Source organism: Hoplias malabaricus, chromosome X1 (assembly GCF_029633855.1).
Source record: "Hoplias malabaricus isolate fHopMal1 chromosome X1, fHopMal1.hap1, whole genome shotgun sequence".
Lineage (NCBI taxonomy): Eukaryota > Metazoa > Chordata > Actinopteri > Characiformes > Erythrinidae > Hoplias > Hoplias malabaricus.
The window spans coordinates 16,965,163-16,988,544 of NC_089818.1; the positions used below are offsets into that span (position 1 = coordinate 16,965,163).

Here is a 23,382-nt window from a genome sequence, read left to right on the forward strand (position 1 = left end):
ACTGTAGAGGTGCTGTTGTGATGGTTGGTACTGTAGCACGTAAAGATCACATGGAACTGGTGGCACTGAGCATGCATTAACGGTGCCAGTGGGGCTAGGTACAGCCTTAGTCACCAGGGAGGCCAGTGTGGATTTACATCTATTGATGGTTAAGGGAAAGGACTGTAAAGCTGGCTTGGAGTGGACTGGGTCTGGGACACCAGACTTCACTGTTGAGTCTTCTAGAGGTGTTATGGGCTTAACCCTCCTTGTATGTTATGGGTCATATTGACCAGTTTTAAAGTTTGGTGATCTAGGAAAAATAGTTAAAAGTATTTTTTCAGTATGAAACTTCTTCTGCTTGCCTTAATTAGCGTAATCAACATATAATATTAAAATGGTTCATCTCACATATTTGTAACCACCCCCTGCATGTTTATATCACATAAATAATGCTTGGGTCAATTTGACCCAACAGTCAAACTGCAGGTAAAGAAGTGTCAAAAATGTCAGAGTATTTCTTTGTTTGCAACTGTGAGACATACTTCACCTGGATCTCACACACACACACACACACATACGTGTAGATGACTTTTGACATGAACCATTTATGTTCTCTTGGGAAAACTCCACCCATATTCAGTGGATACATAACAGGGGAGGGGCAAAACATAAATTCTCTGCATGGGAATCCTACCAACATTTCACTATGTCAGGCAGACCTTTACAAAATGAGCAGCCGAAGGAAAAGGATGACAGTCCAGGAGGCTCTGGAAGTCATCATTTATCATGACAGTGAAATAGAGAAGGATGTGTCTGATGTCGAAGACTATTTTAAATTCTGATTCTAATGATTCTGATCTTGGGGTGACACTCACATATGATTCTGATCATCTCCGGTTTCCTCCCATGGTCCAAAAATAAACGACCCACCGCGACCCTGAATTGGATAAGCGGTTACACAAAATGAATGAATGACAAATCCTCCGGGGTCTCCGGTTTCCTCCCACAGTCCCACAGTATGTTGGCTTCTCTCATAACTGTCCTGGTGTGTGAGTGAATGAGTGTGTATGTGAAAGAATGTGTCTGTGTGAGTGTATGTGTATGTGCCCAGATATGGATTGGCGCTCTATCCTGGGTGAAACCCTAGTTCTCCAGGTGGATGGTCATTCCTGGTTGAGAACACGTTGTGCGCGTTTGGCTGCCGCTTCTTGCCAGTGTGTGTGTGTGTGTGTGTGGATTGAATGTTGAGTGTTGATTGTAAAGCGTCCTTGGGTTTCTAGAAAGGCGCTGTATAAGTGTAAAGTCAAATAAAACACATTTAGATGCATATTTGGGGCTCCTCATCCTGGCAGGTGTGTACAAGTCAAAGGTTGAATCAACAGCCAGTCTTTCAAATATAATAAAGTAGAGCAACATTAAAAGAAAGTTGTATTTTTTTTATGCAAAATGAGTGAATTATCCTAATTGTACCATTACCTGTTAGAGGTAAGGAATACCACTGCACTAAATATTGATAGAATAATTAGTAATGGAGTTAGTAATGAAATATTCACACTGCTTGTTAGGATTTTTTTGGTTTCAGACATCTTTTGGATAATTAAACATGCACCGGGTCAAATTGACATGGGAACCTGAACATTAAAGGAGGTTTAATTCACTGAAAAACTGACGAAGGGAGGTGCCTACCTGATGACCCTTGTGAAGAGCTAGTGATGCAGTGGGTGGTCTGGGTACTCAAATGTTGGGCTCAATGATTAACTATAGATGTTAAGGGTAGCTGGTTGCTGATCGGATCATAAATGATGCAACCATAGGGTGTAGCTGCAGGATTGGAACAAGGAAAATTGTGTGGCTGTTGGTAGGAAGAGTGTGGGGTGGGCCCTGTGTGAAGCTCTAAAGGATTGGCATAGAATATTTTACATCTTACCTTGTGTATTATTATTATTATTATTATAGTTGCTACTTTAACTTCAACTCTCTCCAACTCAAAATCCACACTGTCCATATGTTCCTTAAATGTGAGTGCCTGTCCTTCTCCTCTGAACTATGAACCCTCAAAATCATGGGGTTTTTAAAGGCAGGGTCAAACCCTAACACATGGAAAAGCGCACACAAACATTTATTCTTTTTAACCTGGACTTGCTCCTCAAAGACGTGAAAGTTGACGTCAAAGACATGACATGTACTCGGAAAAAAATTACTTGTGACACACACACACACACACACACACACACACACACACACATATATATTTCATGGGGTTGTCATGTCAAGTTGCCAGTTCATTTTGACTGGTTTAAACTCTCATTAGCCCACACATCACAGTAAAGCCCACATTTTGTGTGGTCCATTTAATTTTTGACCTGGCATGTGAAGTAATTTACATATTCTTTCTGAAAATGTCAATGCTTGGAAGGCTTTTTTCTATTTTATTTTCCTATTCTATGATTTTTATGATTTTTATGCACAGCCAAAAATAAAGATGCTTTTGTAGAAACAGACATACATGAAGATGACTCATCTGAACCTTTTACTAGCTCTTTCTGGATCTGCAAATAGATGGAACGAGTTTGTTCTATTTTTTTGCCAAACCAAGCCTTTATTTTATTTTATTTTTTTAATAAAGTGGGATAGGAGTTTACATCCAGTCATTTTTTTTTACTTTGGGGGAAAAGTAAGGAAACAAAATTGTGATCCTCTTACCTGTTGACCAGCTTTAACATTGATTACTTTAAATATTAAAAAATTATTTAAATATGGTTAAATACATAGATATATATAAATATAGACAGAAAATTATCTTGGGATCCTCTTATTATTTTTGGTCATGCCCCCAGTTTAAGAACAGCTGATCTAGATTACAGTCAGTGGTGTACAAAAGAATTATAAATTACTTCTTTTTATACTAAATTAATTATTTCCCCTTATACCAATATTATATTAAAATACAGGCAGACAGTGACACCAGTATTAAACAAAAGAACTTGTGTTTAGATGGCACTTACGTGCTACCTCTCCTAGGCAGCTGATGAGGAGGGTCTGGTAGTCAGCCTTGTTGAATGGAATGCAGTAACACAGTGCCTCCTCCTGGTTGTATTTGATGTCATGTTCCACATTAGCATTAGTCACACACAGTAGGTTCTTTTCCAGGAGCTCTGAGCTGCTCAGGACTGAGCCATAATAGCAAAATGAGGCCACAAACCTGAAGAAAACAAGTCACTGACAACTGAATGTTCTGATTTAGTATTGACTGTAGGTCAGTCATGCCAATTTTTCAAGGAAATAACAGCGATCAGTCTTTAATTATAACTGGAGGTCAGTTTAGCTACTGCTTGAGTATAGTTTTAGTATTAGGGCAAGGGTTGGTCTTTAAAAAGACATTTTCAGTGTTGTGGCCATAATGTAGTTCCAAAACAGTAACTGTTACAGAAAAATGAAAAACATATTTCGCTGGAAGAAAACTCAGCAAATCTACACAATTTTCACAGTTTTAACAATCTCTATTGAAGCCCTGAAGTGTACTATAAAAAAGTGCATGAATGGGCTTCATTCTACTTCTTTCTAGCATCATCTTGCTATCAAAAACATGATTTTTTTTCTACTAGCGAGCTGAGTCAGAAGGGTGAAATATACAAAAGAATACTTGCTAACATCTAGCACCAGGAGCATGAAAAGCACCATTTTTTTTCATAAGGTAAAGATCAACCGCACCTAGGGATGGGACCAGCCAATACCAGGCATTTTCCCGGTGAGTGGATATGCTACTTTGGTTGACAGTCCCAACATATTTTTTTATCTGAACAGCCCATAAAACCAGTAGATCAGTGGCCTGTGTCAATCACATTGTTAAAAACCCACAACTGATAAAACATGTAAAACAATAAAATACACTTTTGTTACTGTTTTGTTAAGTATGAGTGCTAAGCAGGGGATGGGGAGGGGAGTGACAGGTGGCAGATTTTGTATTATACTCTGCAGTCGAAACATTGGCTCCAGCAGAGTGGGCCGATTCTGTAATAAACTCAGCAGCCAGCACTTCGGAACAGGTGGTGAAGGCTGATTCTGTATTTTACTTGACAGCTAGATGTGGTTAACATAAAACCAGCCCCAAACGCTGGGCACGGCAGTTGAAGTTTGGGAACCACTGGTAAAACCTATGTGAGGGTGGGGGGAGGGGCCCATGGCAAATACTGTACCTGGGGCCGAAAAATTTGGTGCTAGGCCCCTGCATAGATGAGACATAATTATTCTGCTTTTCTCTTTGATTATAATATATATATATATATATATATATATATAAAATTAAGAACAGCTAAACAATTTGTCTCACCTGTGGCTGTATTATGGCCAACTTACTTGCTTGTATCTGTAGAGTTAGACTGCTGGTACAGCATGCTAATTAGTACCTAGCCCCTCAGAATTTTTCTCATTTTCCACTTAAGCCTGAAGGGACAGTAGAAAAAAATTGGCTGGTCAAATATGGTGTAACAAGCTAAATGTTTCAGTATATTTTACCCTTCTGGCTCACCTCACTAAGAGGAAAACAAATTGAGGGAGAATTTTTTTCATGGTCTTTGATGACTAAAATTCAACTGTTTTTCATGTGTTTTACAGGCAGAAATATAATAATATTATAAATATATTATATATAAATAAATAATGTGGAACTTAGACCCAGGAATGCATTTCTATGTTTTTTTCACAGTATCCTTAGGGCTTCTGTAAATCTCACAAAGAATAATCCAGGAAAAATGCGTGCAATGTTACCAAGAGTACCACAGCAGCAGGGATGTTCTCCTGAAGGCTGGACTGATGAGGGTAACAGCTTTTCCTCTCTCTGTCTGAAAACACCCAACACAGGTGGATACAGAATAATGGATATGTATCTGTGTGTGTGTGTGTGTTTATATATTAAAGGAAGTGAGCTCACCACTACAGATTCCCGTAGCTCTCCCTCTGGCAAATTAGCTCCGTTCATCTGAGCAATCCGTTGTAATGTAGCAACAGCACCTTGTACATTACCTGCAGAGACCTGGAACCTTGCTGACTCAGGGATGAACTTAAATACAAAAAAAGCATTAATGATAAATATGTCTAGTTATTAATCTTTAATTAATGTGCATAGTTTGACAGTTTAAATAAAAATTGTTAGCTATTTGAAATTGAATAAAGTAATGAATATGCCAAGTGAAGTAGCTCATAACATTAGGTTTTTATACTTTTTATAATGCTCATAATCTGCCAAAAACAATGTACATTTTAGGGCAGTATTGGGGTAGAATGGTCTTTTCTAGGATATTCTAAATGAGTACCTGTTGTTTGTTCCATGTCATTACATGATTACTACATAATACTATGAAGGTGAAAGAGTGAAAATTAGTATAATAGAATGAACCGAGTTACTTAAAGTGCTGCCATATGTTTCAAACTGCCACAAACACAGCATCACAGAGCTTCTCAACATGCATTGAGGAGAACATGATCTGCTGATTCAGCACTAACTAGTAGACTTCTGGAATAGGTTGGGACACCCAGAGAATGCGAGGCAATTAATGCCCTTTGAACTCAAGGTAACAGATGACTGGCATCACCACTGAAATCATGATATTCATGATAAAAGGGCCAACACTTCCGTGCCATTATTTAATTTTGCAAACTTTTTGTAACAAGCTCTTGACTTTACAAATGTGTGTTTAAGGGAATTTCATTTCACAACGAATTATTCAAATGCTTTGACAACTTTTGCAACTGAGACTTTGTTTTTGCCTGTTTTTGGTTTTCTGTGGGAGTTTTTTCTTTGGAAGAATCTTCTTCACTATGCTTGCATTCTCATTTTAAATATAAACTCTGCTCAGCTGAACAGCTTTAGAACCAGACTTTTAAAAAAACATTTTAAAAATTATATTTCAGAGTAATATCTGCCACATGTCACAGGTCTGTGAGGAAGAAAGTGAGTTTTTTAAGGTAGAAATAGAGTTGACTCATGCCAATTTAAACAAAGTTCTCCTCAAAATCTTATATATTTTAAAATATATATAAATAACCAATATTTGACATTTTTCAAGTTTACTAGACTAAAAATAGATTAGAATATTTTAGCAATCATTGGCCAAAATTAACTACAATTAACAATAAATTAATGACTAAAATGAGAATAATACACGTTTTAGTCAAAATAATAAAACTAAATCAAAATCAGCTGCCAAAATTAACACTGCATTATAACAATGTAAAACCCTGATGCATGTGGATGTTACAAACATTTAAGTGTATGTTTGTCATTTTTGATATTATTTTATGTTAAGTAGTGATTTATGATCCATTCATCCTGTAATTTATTCATTTATTTATTCATTATATCTTGTGTAATTGCTTCAACATAATCAGTGTTTGATAGTTTCAGGCCCACCTGGAATCACTGGGTGCAAGGCAGTAACACACCCTGTAGAAGGCACAAATCTATCACAGGGCCATGTGTTTTCTGAAGCACTCTTAGCATAGCCAATTCTGCGAGTTTTTAATGACAGTTTATGCATTTTATTTTTGCTAACTCAATTATATACACATTCTGTACATGCAATGAGAAAAATTTTATTTTCACCATCTTGAGCAATATATTTCATCAAATCTAGCTGATTCAAACATTTAAAAAATTACCTGGAAGAGTCCTATAAGTATGAGTCCAGGGATGACAGACAGTCGAATCATCCACCGCCATCCTAATGTGGGCACTACACTCATGCCAAGAATAATGATAAGCAAAGACCCCACCATCCAGAAGACCTACCAAAATGTACAGGAAGAGGTTTAACATAAGTGTGTAGAATTTCTCTATGAAATGAAAGCACTGCTTTATCATGCCTCTGATTGCACACTCACTGAGGCAAGAGGAAGCAGGATTGCTCTGTGTTTGGCAGGAATGAACTCAGTCTTCAGAACAAACCTTTAAGCAGCACAGAACATAGTCTGGTTTAGACATTTATGACACATTATAACACACAAAAATCTTCCCTGAATGTAAAAGGAATTGTGGAGACTAGTTTAATGATAGTATAATTTGTTTGTTGTGCATGTTTTATGTTTGTACCCCTGTGATGTGGCTGCTATTCCACAGCCTACCATGCTACGCAGGAAAATAAACCAGATGTAAGATGGTGCAAATGATGTGAGCATAGAGAAATATGCAGCCCACACAAAGCCTCCAAACAATACCTGCATGTACATAATAATAAAAAAAAAAAATCACAACCATGAACATGCATATAAATATATACACAAAATATCCAGGCACTATGACTGAGTCTACACTAATGTATCTTTAACATGAAATATCATTCATACAAACGATGCATGTTTCAAAACATTTGGTGAACACTAACCATTAAAAATGCGAGAACACCTAGCTTTTCAAAATGGTTTCCTTACAGGATTTCTTCATCAATATACTATAACAACCTACATCCAGAAAAGATGGGGCACTGAGCAAACTAAGTAAAAACAGAATGGAAACATGTGCAAATCTTATAAACACTAAATTCAATTCAAAATACAACAAAGACAATATTTCGGATGAAACTGGGAAATTTTATTGTTTTTTTAAATCATATTTGCCCATTTGGAATTTGATGATTGATGATTTGATTTGGAAACTAACAACTGGTTATAAAATACAATCAATCAATAAATGTAAGTACAAACCGGATTCCAAAAAAGTTGGGACACTAAACAAATTGTGAATAAAAATTGAATGCAATGATGTGGAGATGGCAAATGTCAATATTTTATACGTAAAATATTGCGCAGAAAGATAGTGCAGCGATACCAGAATGGTGTTATCCTGCGTAAAATAGCAAAGACTTAAGTTATCATCATCAAACATGCATAACATCATCAAAAGATTCAGAGAATCTGGAACAATTGCTGTGCGTAAGGGTCAAGGCCGTAAAACTCTACTGGATGCTCGTGATCTCCAGGCCCTTAAACATCACTGCAACGTCACCTCAAACAGGAATGCCACTGTCAAGGAAATAACAGAATGGGCTCAGGAATACTTCCAGAAAGCATTGTCAGTGAACACAATCCACCGTGCCATCCGCCGTTGCCAGCTGAAACTCTACAGTGCAAAGAGGAAGCCATTTCTAAGCAAGCTCCACAAGCTCAGATGTTTGCACTGGGCCAGGGGTCTTTTAAAATGGAGTGTGGCAAAATGGAAGACTGTTCTGTGGTCAGATGAGTCACGATTTGAAGTTGTTTATGGAACACTGGGACGCCATGTCATCCGGACCAGAGAGGACAAGGATAACCCAAGTTGTTATCAATGCTCCGTTCAGAAGCCTGCATCACTGATGGTATGGGGTTGCATGAGTGCTTGTGGCATGGGCAGCTTGCATGTCTGGAAAGGCACCATTAATGCAGAGAACTATGTTCAGGTTCTAGAACAACATATGCTCCCATCTAGACGTCATCTCTTTCAGGGAAGAGAACATATAGAGAACATTTGGCGCATCATAAAGAGGAACGTGCGACAAAGAAGGCCCAAGATGATTGAACAGTGAGAGGCCTGTATTAGACATGAATGGGAGAGCATTCCTATTTCTAAACTTGAGAAACTGGTCTCCTCTGTCCCCAGACGTCTGTTGAGTGTTGTAAGAAGAAGGGGGGATGCCACACAGTGGTAAAAAAATGGCCTTGTCCCAACCTTTTTGGATTTGTTGATGCCATGAAAATTTTAAACAACATATTTTTCCCTTAAAATGATACATTCTCTCAGTTTAAACTTTTGATCTGAGATTTGTGTTCTATTCTGAATAAAATATTAGATGTTGGCACCTCCACATCATTGCATTTCGTTTTCGGTTTCCCAATTTGTTTAGTGTCCCAACTTTTTTGGAATTCGGTTTGTAAACTAATTGTCCACAGGTAAGTGATTTGGCTGGGTTTAAAAAGAACATCTCAGAGAGGCTGATATTTTCAGAAGTGAAGGACTGCATGAGCAAACAGGGAAATAATTCAAGGATAATGTTTCTCAACTTTAATTAGTAAAGAACTTGAGAATTATGTGTCACACATAATATTATTAAAAGTTTCTGAGAATCTGGAAATACATAAGGGACAAAGTCCAAAACAAACATCAGCTGGCTGTGGTCTTCGGGCCATCATGTCACTTAATTAAAAAACAGTCAAGTTTCTGTAGTGCAGGGGTCAGCAACCTGCGGCTCTTTGATCCCTCTGATGCGACTTAGCTTTTGAAAATAATTAATGAGTATTTAATTAAAATGTATTTTATTTTAGTTCGTTCATTTTCAAAATGTAATTCTATGAAGATTATGGCGATATTTTAATATTTAAAATATTTTGTCACTCTTAATACACGTCACAACTTCCAATGTGCGACACCCGCCAGTGTGCAGTTTCTTGAACTTTTTGACAGCTGACTGCACGGCCCCAGTAAAAGGATGACGGCACGCAAAGACAGGACAGCATTTTTGTTTGCTGCCAGTGGATAATTTAAGTTCGACGTTTTTTTCCCATTACTACAAGGACTCAAATAGACAATGAGTATTTTACTTAACCGTCAACACAGAGTTAAACATGTTTTGTTGCATGCAGAAATGTTATTACATTTTCTCTGCAGTTGTTCACTGATTTCATAAATGTAACACAGTATAGTTTGTTTATACATAGCACAAAGGCAAAAAAAACCCTGTTATATGCAGTGTTATTTCATTTAGAATTTCAAAGGGGTTTTATGGCTCCCAATGTTTTCTTTACTGTGTGAAACGGGTCCAAATGGCTCTTTGAGTGGTAAAGGTTGCCGACCCCTGCTGTATCATTACATGGGCTAAGAAACACTTCCCAAAACCAGTGTCTGAGAACACAGCTCATCATTGCATCCACAAAATGCAAGATAAAACTGACAAATGCATTGAAAAAGCCATCCAGATCCAGAAACACAGCCGCCTTCTCTAGGCCCATGCTCATTTAAGATGGACTGAAAAACAGAAAATTATCCTGTGTCCTGACAAATCTGAAATTCATTTAGCAAATCATGGAAGCTGCATCCTCCTCCGGGATAAAGAGGAGACACATCATAGGTGACGTAAAATAATTGTAAAGATGCCCCTTTCCCAACTTTTTTGGAAGGTGCTGGTGGCATCAAATAAAAAATATGTTTTTGAAAATACTATACACTTTCTCACTATAGTTATATATATATATATATATATATATATATATATATATATATAATCTCATTGTACATCATTGCATTCAGTTTTTATTTGCATTTTGGCCAATGTCCCATATTTTTTGGAAATGGGGTCATATCTGCTTTTCAAAAGTTTTACGTCCTATTAAATAATATAATATTCTAACATATAAGAATATAGAATAAACTGAATTTAATTTTGACAATAATAATTCCAAACCTAAGTAATTGCATTTGAATATTAGTCTCCTAAACAGGGCTGTTTTAAGGAAACCCAAATATTATAATATTTACTGCAGTGCTACATAGAATTCTAGTGCACAAGCTTATATACTTTAAGGCCAAAATATTTTAAATGTGTAATTCTAACTGAAGTTTGGATACGACATCTAAAATATTTAATTAAACAACACACGCTAGCATAATGGTTATGAATAAGGAGAACATCTGAAACAAATGAAACACTGTCCATTTTAATAAATCTTTTGAATATATTTTACTTGGCTGAAAATTAACAATGAGAAAATTTTAAAAGGCAAGGTGTTCTCCCACTTTTAGAACAGAAATGTAAGTGAAGGAGTGATGTGTGTAAAGGTTATAAAGAGGGATCTCTGACCTTCCAGCGACCATATTTATCTGCCACATAGCCACAGAACACGCCACATACCATGAAGCCAAAGAACACCATCTATCAAGTTGCAAAAATGTTATGTACATTAAAATTCTCAGGCATTAATCAGCAGCCACATATTACTGAATTAAATTACATCATATACATGAGTGTAAATAATTCCTCCTCTCTAATTTGCTGAAATCTCACCGTGGAGACCAGTGCCACCTGCCAATCCTCCAGTCGCCATTCACATCGAATCTCAGGAGACACCACAGCCAACAACATGATCTCCATCGCCTCTACTATCTGTATCTCACATATACACACAATAAAACACAAACAAATATGTTAGTAATGTGATATATACTGTATGATTGAATATTTAGTAAGAGAAAAAAAAACAAATTCAAAGATACATTCAGAACAATAAACCTCTTACATTAGCACTGCCCATTATAACAAAAAGTAGAATGTGAAAACGGCCAAAGCCAATGCTTTCCACAGCTTCCTCCACAGTGTAGGACTTCTGATCTGAGAGAGACAAAGAGGACCAAAGGATCACATGTCAGATGATACTGACCAAGAAAACAGATTAACAGATTAAGTAATCGTCATATGATATCCATAAATCACCAGGACAATAATACAGTGAATCACATATAAAAATAAAGAATTGGGGGTTATATTTGGATTTAAGCCCAGCTTTACCTCAATGAGTGCTAAACCAAAACCCCAGATATTTGCCCACAACATCCTTCTGCCTGTTGTAGCATAGTGAATAACATTGTTGTCCAACACAAGGCAAAGTATTGGAATACCATACTAATCCCATAAGAGTCTTTTGGCATGATTCCTATTGCTACCATAGCCCAGATAGTAGATAAGAGACACCAAAAAATACTATTGAAATAATTGCTAGAAATGGGGTAGGACCATGCACGGGTATTGGAAGCAGATTAAACAGCCTAATCAAATAAATACATTTATTTTATGATATTGTATTTTGTATGTCATATGATTGTAAATTATGGTTATTTATCTATAACCTGAAGGATTAAACAACCGACCAAAACAAAAAATAAAAAAACACAGTAGAAAGCAAGACATAGTCTAAGACAGAGAGAAAGAGACCGGGAGAAAAAGTTTGAATATTAGGCTAGCCCCACATAGCTCAGTATTAGTACTCTTTGCTGCATCTCTCCTGATTTTCTCCTTTTCCTCCTGCTTCTGCTGCATCTCTTCTTCTACTTCCTGCAACTGGATGGCATTCACCAGCTGAGTCCTCATAGAGCTCTTACGCTTTCCAGTCATCATCTTGAACAGTCACTCAATCCTCAAGCAAACAAGAGTACACAGTGTCACTAACATGAAGCATCACTCTTCAAAATCATCAAAAACTGAGTTTACCCTCTTGTGAAATCTAGTCTGCTTAATATGAGTGAGTGGCTTAAAATCAGTTTCACTAGGTGCTTTGCATCTGAAACTTGAATTAATAATTTACTATGGCTTACCTTCAGAACTAACAGTAACTTATCAGCAGGCTTGGAGTTTATTTTGTTACCACTTCAGGAGATCTGGACAATTTTAGAAATAGTGTGCACAAAATGAAACAAAGACAATGATTCTCTAAATTTGGTGAGATTTAATTTTTCTACTCCCAATTTTTAACCCTCTTCTTGATTTGCTTTTATTGCTGGTTTGGTGGTAGCACATTCACCTCTCAGCACTGGGATCTGGGGTTCAAGTCCCATCTGGTTGGATGTTCCCTCTTTCTGATGGGTTATCTTTGGGGTTTCTGGTGTCCTCCCACAGTCCAAAAACATGGAGGTTAAGTGAACTGTCCTGATGTGTGTTAATGGGTGTGTGTGCATGTTTGAATATCCAGCTATGGACTGGCTTCTATCCTGAGTAAACAACCTAGTGCCCAATAAAATTGTTCTTGTAAAGATTACTGTAAAGCATGCTTGGTTGTCTACAAATGTGCTGTATAAGTGTAATTATAAATAAATAAGTAAATAAATATATAAAATGAAAAAATGTAACCTTGCAAAAATCATAGAGTCTTGGGTGTAATTATTTTGGTATTTGACATTTTAAGGTAAAATATGCATTGGGCCAAACAAGAATCAAGTAATTTTGCTCTTAAGAGAAACAAGAACCCTGGGTCATTGAAAGCCCACTTCATTTTGAGAAAGCATTATGTCTAGAAATAACATTACTTGATATTTGACTGGCTAATACAGTCTTGCTTTCAAATTCCACCTGGAATACTGCTCATACACACATTCATTTACAAAATATATGAGCTAGTTCCCCATCAAAAGTGTGTTTCTGCCTTGCACCCAGAGGTTCCTGGTAGGCACTGGACCCGCAAGCGACCCTGAAATGGATGCGCGGTTACAAATGACTTAATGAATGAATGATAAATTCTGCACAAGGCTTTCAAACCTGAATGGGCAGACGGGACACTAGTGATATTAATTTCAGGCATCATGTTCTGGCATTCTGTAGTGGGTTTTCAATGGCCCAGTGCCCTTGCTACTGCCTAGTTTAACATGTATGCAAGTAATGTTCGATGGTTGAGTTAAATTTAAGATTTTATATTCATTATTCATTCATTGTCTGTAACCGCTTATCCAGAAAAGATCTTCCCTTCACTTCCGTTGAGCCCTAAATATTTTACCAGTATGTACATGAATATTATTTTGTGGTTGTCATTTATTTTTAAATGTGAATTTAGTTTTCAGTTGTCACATATTTCCCAAACGTGGTACACATTATTTAAACCCAAAGCCCAATTAGTTTTTGAAGGTAAGTCTAAGTAAACGTCTGACCTTGCGTGGTTTTTATTCTTTCTTGACTTCAGCCAAGCTTGCATATATGTAAACACAGCTATTACACTAGAAACAGAAACTAGAAAGATTAAGATGTGCCCTTATTTGCCAGCACTTTATTTAAATTCTACCAGAGAGACGGAGAGAGATTACTTTCTGGCACCTGAAAATATGAATAGACAGAATAACTAATTCGCAGAGGAGCGGAAAATTCGAATAAGCTGGCAAGAAACCAACTCCAGCCTCGTATCATCGAGCATTTATCACAAAAACAAATCAAGCGACATATTAAAGGAGTTCATGGAAGCACAGGCAAGCAGGAAAACTTAATTAAATAGAATGTAAGCGTTAAAAACATTGGTTGTATAGTTAATCTCGCATTTCTGATTAAATACAAAACATTTGTGTACCTGCCAACAGGTAAATCGCGTCACCCTTCAGCAGAGGAAGGCTGGAGAATTTTAAAGGGCCATGTACAGAGCTTTCAGCAACACAAAGAGTTGGGCTGGGCTTGGCTCTACCCTGACTCAAATTTTGCAACCGTTGTTGTAAAACAGGTTTGTTTTAAATGCGGTCACGCCATTCTACTCTCAAATTTCTTGGTCTCGCTATCAGACGCTAAAGGGCATTCAGCTCTCTGAGGCTAAAAAAAAGTCACTTACACGTCTATAAATGGTACAGCATAATGCTGACAGGCCTTAAATAGTTCACATTGTTCTACGATGTGAAGCTAGACTGCTTATGTTGTCACTTTTACAGCACACAACACTACACTAAAGGAAGACGTTCTCTGTTAGACGGCGACTGCCGCTATGGAAGGCCAACGAGCTCAAAAGAGTTGATGAAAAAAGGCGATTGTTCTCCACTGCTTTTGATATCCAACATATTGTATATTTTATTACTGTTATATTTCTATTTGCTTATTGAAAATGTTTTAAATGCTTTAAAAATTGCGGATTTAATTTGCTTATACATAAAAAGAACATGATTCTTAAATTGTAAATGTTTGTCCTTTTCCATTTTTTTTAAATTCCACCTTGGATTTGGTCCCAAAACCCACATCCCATACATCAATGACTATTATAAAATGGCTGTAGTAGTTTTAAAAGTCCCTCATTTTTTACCTATTATATAATTTTCTAGCCATTGATTTCTATTCAACTTATTTTTTAATTTCACTTTGAACATTTTCATTATGTCAATATCATACATTACAGTAGCTACCTTTAAATGACTGTATTTTTTTTTTTTTAAATCCACAATTCCTGAAAACATCCACCACCATCTTAATCAGGAAGGTTAGCCAAGTCTACACACTTGGTATCAAAAATGTTTACTATCAAGTTTTTCTTTTATTTCACTTTGAAGTTTGTCATTATGTCAATATCATACATTACAATATCTATTTTAAATGGCTGTATTTTTTTTTAAAAATCCATAATTTCTGAAAACAATCACCACCCTCTTATTCAGGAAGGTCAGCCAAGTCAATACATTTAGTATCAGAAATTTTCACTGTGAAGCTTTTTTTTTTTTTTTCAATTTGAAATTTGTCATTATGTAAATAACATACATTATAATAGCAATTTTAAATGGCTTTATTAAAAAAAATCCATAATTCCTGGAAAAAGGTGTAACATACATACAAAATAAATATATCTATGTATGTGTATAATAATTATATACTGCTTTGGTAGAAATATAGTAACAGGTAAGCATATAACTGATTATTGGTTAGATATGCAGACAGGTTGATTGTATATTAAATTAGGTATAGACATGGGCCACTCAGAAGAATACCAGAACTGAGCTCGGACAACCAGCAACTCAAGAAATGACTGGGCTCTATTGGACATTAGAAAAGTGCATTAACAATTTATTACAAACTGGTAAGTAAACAAAACAAAACAATATAACTATTTCTAGCCCAGGTAGAAAATAAATATCAACTTGAATAAATATCAACTCTCAATATTTAAAAAAAATCAATGTGAAAATTAAATCAACCAATTAGAAATTACAATTTAAATTCAATTACAATACTCTGAGTGTGTGTGTGTGTGTGTGTAGTAATAATGCCCTTTTCTTTTTTTTTTCTTTTAGTCCCAATTGTGATGGAACTATTTCAGTCCATGGAGTTCGCAAAGGTAAGTGTTCCTCCTACCAGTTTGATCAGGGCTGGGCTCAAGGAAACAAAGATCAGTTCGAAGATGTCCACGGAATGTAGAGAATCCTCTAGGTAGATTCTAGGAGGCTCGCCATCAAATGGATTTATCCAACTTGTTCATCCAATCAAAAAAAACCTGACCAGTGCAAAAAGTAAGATAAACTCGTCGTTCTTCGACGAGCAACTTTACCCTTTGCGTTGTCTTGTTCAGCGACAAGTTAAACTAATAAATAAGCTTTCACCACTTATTTTCAACTTTTATCTAATTTTCTATGCTTTACAGCAGGAGAACCCCCACGACTCATCTGCTGGATGGACGCGAAGAGAGCTGAGCGCTCAGACAGGCACTCGCGCCTCATCAAACCGCCACCCGATTGGCCGGCTGGATTTATCATCAACCAATAGGAAAATACAAAAAAATAAATAAATAATAAAATAAAATATTTTTTCTTTGTTATTCCTGTGTTTACTTATAGCGAACTATTTCATTTTAATTAGCTTAGTATTCAAAATATTTAAAAGTGTTATATTAGTAAACTTTAAATATATATTACTTTTAATTAGCAATTAGCTTATGAATTAAACTATGTTACTCAGGTTTATAACCTACATGTGGACCACCATGTAGTTCAGGAAAGGCAGCCAAGTCTACACACCTAGTATCAGAAATTTTTACTGTCAGGTTTTTTTTTTAATTATTTCACTTTGAACTTTGTCATTATGTCAATATCATACTCTACAGTAGCTACATTTAAATGGCTGTAATTTTAAAATGAAATGTAAAGTGTATTACAGATAAAATTTATTATTATTATTATTTAAAAATATTCCATTTTCATATGAAATTAGCACCATGTTATTCAAAAATGTGAGTCTAGCATATACACTTACCATCACATTTTTACTGTCAACTCCACTTTGAACAGCATATTTTTCAACAAGGTCAACATAGCCAACACACTATAATATAATATAATAATTAAACCCCACAAGGGTAGGATGCATAGGAAAACTACAAATAGGTTTTATTACAAAAACATGCAGATTTTGGCACCATTGTTTTTTTCTATTGTACCATTTATAGACGTGCAAGTGAGCTCAGAGGGCTGATTGCTGATTAGCGTCTGATAGCGAGACCAAGAAAATTGAGTGCCGGATGGTGTGACCAGTTTCCCCCAAGTTTACTTTATTTTCACAGTGGTAAATCAAAGGTAATCAAAATGCGTCACATCAACAATGTGAGGACGTTCTCTTCGCTTACCTGTATGAGACGGGAGCAAGAAAGTTCATACAGGAAGAAGCTCCTGTGTTTTGGAGTCATTGTGGTTCATTCTCCTTCCCCGGTTAACTGCTAAGTTTAGTCAGTTCAATTGTTTACATGTTCTGTTGCATCCCATAATGCAAAGCACACCTGGCTACAGGAGCCGTTTAGCTCAAACTTGAGGAGTTCACATGATATTTGGGACGGATCACATTCTCACCACAAACAAACTGCTGAAGTGTTCGTTAGGGACCAGACCGATCACCTTCTCTCAAAAGTCTTGATGAGGTTGTTTTGGTCCGCATCCGAGTGCGATTACTGCACTCAAACACCTTTACAAATGAATCGCAACAAAGGCGTAGAGTCTGATTTAACAGGAACAGTGGTCAGGAACAAACAGTGTCAGTGTACCTTACATTAATCGGTTTTCCATTTCTAACCCTGCAATATAAAAACGGAGAACGGCCCATTTCTATGGAGAGAGATTCGTCTCAAAATACAGTAAATACAGTTTACAAGTGTGTACATGTTAATTCACAAATTAAACACAACTCACAAATATATTTCACTATTCACAAATGAATAAATCCAAATGTCTTACGGTCTGCAATTTGTACAAATACAGTTACATTCATAAATACATGTTTTTAGTTTTCATTGACATAATTTTATGCGAAAATAAATACATTTGTTTAAATTTACAATGCATATATTTGTAAAGTTGAAGTCTCTAATTTAAAATGTATAATGAATAGTGAAACATATTTATGGGGTCCAAGCACAGCTGAAGCCCCATTGTTTTTGCCCTGTTTCCTCTTTTCTTTTTCTCCTATGAAACGCGATGGGCAGCCCAAACCGTCAGTCCTACCTCAGCTAGCAAGGTAGATCTGGACCGATTCTGGCTGAGGCTCGGAACTGTCGGCTGGCTGCTGTCTCGGCGTGAATGCGGCACCTTGTGTCTGGCCCGTTTCCGGCTGCACGTTGGCACTGTCGGCTGGCGAGGCGATCGTCATTGCAGTTAGCACACTACACTGATCAGAGCATTTTATTAATTACTGCGTATTAATGGTATGTGGCCCACATCTAAAAATAAAAGAAAATACTGGTAACTGTCTGGAAAACGATGTAAAAAATGTTAAATAAATAGAATCATTATTTTAACTTGTTAAATGCCATACAGTTATAGGTAAGCTCTGTAATATTTTAGAATATTGATGTAATGACTGATGTAAAAACACGAACGACAGAAATGATTATGATAAATAGAGTTAATAAGGAGACAGTGCCGTGTTGAAGATTGTGATTTAAGTTTTTGAAGATGACTGGACTGGAACGACAGCTTTAAAATGAATGAACTCTGAATGAGAAAACCGAAGGTGGCAGAAGCGAACCGCTGTAAAAACACAGAAGAAAAAAAATTATGAAGATTCGCGCTCTTTTCTGTGACCGCGGCGCGCGAGCAGCTCTCATCGGCCTCAGGGAACAGCTTCGTCCCGTAAGTATTTCAATTTAACCTTATATTTTTTTGATACATAAGTATTTTGGTATCGCCCAAATGTAGTTAATATCGTTAATGTTATGTAATGTATGTAAAAATCTGCATTTTTCCATTTCATACGTTATTATATGAACTGCTATAGTAAGCAGCTCTCAAATAAGGAAGTGGTCAGGTGTTGGGTGATGAACGCCATTACTGGGGAGTAGACCTTTGCCTCCCTCTAGTGGCCAAAGACAGCAGTCAGCCCAGCCCCTGAACAGCCTCTTGAAAGCCATCTTTTTGAGGGCAGCGTATGGAAGCAAATCTGTCTCATCAGACTTTGAAATATTACCACCTTTGAATTTGTAGCACTGATTTTTTTTGCACTGAAATCTAATATAATTGCTCTTGAATAGAACTCGTGAATTTTCAAGAACACGTTTTCACTGTTATTATTCAAGGTTAATAAATTCAGATAAACAAATCAAGCTAAAAAACAATCTATTTCGAAGCTGACTACAAAAAAATCCACAGTAAAATTTCTTCATCTTCAGGATATCAATAGTCTGTTATATTGTGTCTTTATTGAACACTTTGAAAATAAAGAGATAATATCCGCGGAAGGAAGCTAAACGTGTAGTTTTTCCACGGTATGGAAGGTGTGTTCGTATTTCGTCATCTAGCGGCGACAGAATGCAACTACTGCACAATTTAAGGTGAAAGAGAAAATCCAAATGAATCGATTGCTCATTCTATCTTGATTGCTCTATAGAGTATCTGAATTTTTTGTAACTCGTATTTTGGTATCTGAATTTGGTCTATCGAATTTGAGCAACTTCGAAATATATTGTTTGAATTTTTTTTTGAGCTTGAATTTTTTTTATCTGAATTTATTAACCTTGAATAATAACAGTAAAAACGTGTTCTTGAAAATTCACGAGTTCTTTTCAAGAGTAATTATATTCAGACGCATAATTTCATTGCAAAAAAAAATCAGTGCTACAAATTCAAAGGTGGTAATATTTGAAAAGCTGATGAGACAGATTTGCTTCCATACAGCGCCCCTGCCACCAAAATCATACCCGCTCTGTGGTGGACTAGTCACTGCTATTGGAAAAATAAGGTAAAAAGTGAGAAACAACCTATGAGTGACTAAAGGTCCTGTGTGATCAGTTAAGCTGAGAGTATGGACAGAGTGCAGAAACAGGAATGTGTTCATAAATTTATGACTGATTGGTGAAAGACTGCTCTCTATTAAGATAAAATATATTTAATTTCACTGTACGAACATGATGAGACGTTGTGTGATAGTCTGTAGATTGTTATTGAGTTACATAAATAGAGTATATATATTTATAGTCATTTACACAGTACTTTGTTAAAAACAGTAACAGGACAACACACACACACACACACACATTTTTAACATGACAAATCTCATGCTATAAACTATTAAACCTCCTGTTTAATTTGCTCTCCTCATGTATTCTGCCACTGTGACTCTATTGGTGACAGAACTGCTTTACAGATACTTCTTTTTAGAAAATGTGTTATGACGTCCCTCTGTAGATCGCCTTATTACCAAAATAAATAAATAAATAAAAAATTTCAACATGAGAAAAAATATTTTTGCATGAGTGTACAAAGGGGAACCAGGCTTGTGCCGAAATATGTACATTAAGAAGTACGATCTACAACCCTCCAGTAGCTTTATTCACACCTCTGAGTGAAACAGCTCCACTTCAGAACTCTTCCTGTTTTCAGCTACTGAGGTTCCAACAGAGTCCAACACTAAATGACCACTATGTTACATTTTCACCCTAAAATTACATCTTCAAAATCATTATGATGCTCCACTGAAGTGTAATAGGGCGAACAGATCCTGATTTCTCATTGCTACTCTGGCCTCAGCACTGCAGAAACTGCACTGTGTAACTTTTGGAGGAGGTTAACATTGATAATCAGTTCACAGGGCTTACTCACATTTATACACAGCATTCAACTTCACATATCAGCTACAAAATACACACTTGTTTTAATACATACAAAGCAGAATTTAATACATGGCAGAACTCCTAGGAAAAAAGCATTTGTATTTAAATGACAGGTATTTTTAACCAGTCCATTCAGAGCAAGAGAGGGTCAGAAACAGGAAGAACACTTCAGTCAAATGTACTTCACTCAGAGGCAGGAAGAGTATTTGTCTCTGGTGCCTCTTACAGAAAGATGCACTTCTACTCCCTCATGAGTTCTTTAATTCTCTCTGTGTTCTTCCTCTACATCTCAGGTAAGATCAATGCTGCATCATTCCTGTGCACTGGAGGTGTGTTCTTCACTCTCTCACTGCTTTAAATACACTTTGATTAACTCACCTGCCCCAGGGTGCAGAGTGGATACTGAATAATAACATTTAGGACGAGGGTGAAATGTGTTTGCTCAGTTATGACCAGTTTATTCCTCTGATATAGTTCTGAAGCAGTTCCTGAGTCGGAGTAACACTGTTATACCATTTGACTTCTTCTCTGTAGAGTCTGAGAGTGTGAAGACACTGAGGAATGTAGCTGTAAAAAGAGGAGGATCTCACACCATTCCATGTTTTTATGATGAACAATACAAATCAAACCCTAAATACTGGTGTAAGGGGTATTACTGGAGCTCCTGTGGAATAGTAGCCCGTACAAACACAAGTGGAAGAACATCAGTCACTGATTATCCGACCCAGAATATGTTTACTGTGGAACTCAACAGTCTCCAAGACTCTGACTCTGGAGATTATTGGTGCGCTGTGGAAATCAAAGGTGGTTCAGATGATGGTGATTATTTGTACCTGATGGTCAGTGCAGGTAAGAAGTCTCTCTGTGTGAAGTAGAACCTGTTCACTGTAACTTAAAGCTTGTTTGATGGAGGATGTGTTTACAGCACTCATTCTCTGCCTCTTTATTCAGATCCTGCTGTGTCTGTGATAAACAGCAGAGTGAGTGGTCAGGAAGGGGGCAGTGTCAGTGTCCAGTGTCTCTACAGAACTGATTATAAGAATAAACAGAAGCAGTGGTGCAGATTTAGAGACTGGAGCTGCTTAACATCCCAGAATTCATCAGTGCAGATCAGTGATGATGGGAGAGGAGCGGTCAGTGTGGAGATGAGTGGACTGAAGAAGAGTGATGCTGGCTGGTACTGGTTCAGTGCAGGAGAAGTGGCAGTTACTGTTCACCTCACTGTCACTGAAAGACGTACAAGTAAGATCACATCTATCAGAAACACTGCCCATACACAAAGGCCAATGAGTATTTGGCCCAAATGTGATCTACATCTGCAGATCACTTATGGCACAAATTTGCAATTGAATGATGCCATTTCTCATTTTCAACAGCAACAACAGCTGTGACTACAGTTTCCTCAACTGAGAAAACCAGTGACAGTGAGACCACATCAGAAGTGATCACAATCTTATGTTAGAATTAAAAGTAATGAATAAACTAAAAAAAGTCCAATATTTGTTTTTCTAGGTGTCACAGCTCTGATTAAAAATGAAAAGTCAACAACAGCAAATAAGTAAGTAGTGAACTTCTGTTACAGCTACACTTTCACACTTCAGTGTAGTATACTTTTGCTGTTCTGCTTTTTGCAGAACTGTAACTGTCTGTTCTAAAAAATAACAACTCTGAAGATGTACAAGTTCCAACCAAAGTGTGAAATGAAGTATGAAACATACAAAAAATGCAAATGTCCTCCTTATTTAACAGTGTAAGCTCTAACAGTCTTAGGTCAGAGACTAATTTCTGTAGTAACTATGTTTTAGGAAGGCTTTACACTAGAGAGAACATTGCTGTAAAAACATGATTGCCTTTAGTTACAAGAATATTAGTGAGGTCTGGTTTAGATTATTAGTTCTAAAAAACAAATACTTTAACACACCTTTTTTTTTTACCTAATTAAAAAAAACATTAGTGCAGGGCAGTCTTTTTGTTTGTTTGTTAGCTTTTAAATCCTGTTGTTCATTCACACCACGGTATTCCACAACATACCGGCGTCCTCTGCAGCAACTGCTGAACATATTAACCACTCAGCTAACAACAAGAGCGTGGACAACAAGTAATTATCACATCATGAGACATGTTTATTGATTGTGTACTTTAGTGATTGATAAAGCAGTTTCTTAGGCATGTAGCTCTTAAGCTAATGTTGCATCGGGTGCTCACCAAACTTCAGCTTCTATCAGGGGCTACAATAACAACCCCCAAACCCTTTAACCTAGATGGCACCACAATGGCTCAGAATTCTAGTTTTCCCATCCCCGAGAGAGCCTCACTGAATGAGGGGAGACAGCACAGAATTAGAAGCAAGATTTATACCTTTATTAGATACAATAAAAAAATTAAGAAGTTTGTTAGCAGATAGCATCGATAAATCCTTCACGAGAAAAAAACAAAAAACAAGAATGAACTCAAATCACAATGCCAATTTTACAGGCTGGATCCAATCCCATCATACCTCAATAATAAATAATAAAAAATAAATAAATAAGAAATCACCCCACGCACATATATATTTATTGTGAGTCTTTTCTTGTGAAAAATAAACTTCCAGTTGTCATGGGGATTAGCTTACTAGTATTGCTGTCTTCACACTGCTCACGTAGGGCTCAACGTAGCCATAGGTCAGCGCTTAGCTCACTATGTTATGAATAATTCAGATGAAACATAGGGACTACGTTCACAATGGATTTATGTTTCTTGTCAGCTACAGTGTGTGATGTAAATCCTATCATGAATATGTAAGTACTCCCAGATTTGAAGTTCGCCCATTGGCGAAAACCTTAAGAAGCGTGTAAACGTGTCATT

At 36.6% G+C, this 23,382-nt stretch overlaps 1 protein-coding gene across 5 annotated transcripts in view; it reads right to left on the reverse strand.

The window, feature by feature from the left end:
• LOC136675641 (putative transporter SVOPL) overlaps nucleotides 1-17,203 on the reverse strand; it is a 28,509-nt gene extending 11,306 nt beyond the window's left edge. For 2 of the 5 annotated variants that reach the window (XR_010796210.1, XM_066652302.1), the window contains exons 1-11: nucleotides 17,065-17,194; nucleotides 11,969-12,135; nucleotides 11,242-11,333; nucleotides 11,010-11,108; nucleotides 10,806-10,877; nucleotides 7,070-7,194; nucleotides 6,862-6,925; nucleotides 6,640-6,765; nucleotides 4,913-5,041; nucleotides 4,750-4,823; nucleotides 2,988-3,184 (exon numbers count right to left, since the gene is read on the reverse strand). Coding sequence is in view for 4 of the 5 variants with exons in the window: in XM_066652302.1 (XP_066508399.1) it covers nucleotides 2,988-3,184; nucleotides 4,750-4,823; nucleotides 4,913-5,041; nucleotides 6,640-6,765; nucleotides 6,862-6,925; nucleotides 7,070-7,194; nucleotides 10,806-10,877; nucleotides 11,010-11,108; nucleotides 11,242-11,333; nucleotides 11,969-12,116 (1,126 nt within the window). In the remaining variant the exon portion in view is untranslated. Of the gene's footprint in view, nucleotides 1-2,987; nucleotides 3,185-4,749; nucleotides 4,824-4,912; nucleotides 5,042-6,639; nucleotides 6,766-6,861; nucleotides 6,926-7,069; nucleotides 7,195-10,805; nucleotides 10,878-11,009; nucleotides 11,109-11,241; nucleotides 11,334-11,968; nucleotides 12,136-17,064 lie in introns of all 5 variants that reach the window. The other 3 variants (XM_066652303.1, XM_066652304.1, XM_066652305.1) reach the window with 3 other exon arrangements.
• Nucleotides 17,204-23,382: the final 6,179 nt, after the last annotated feature.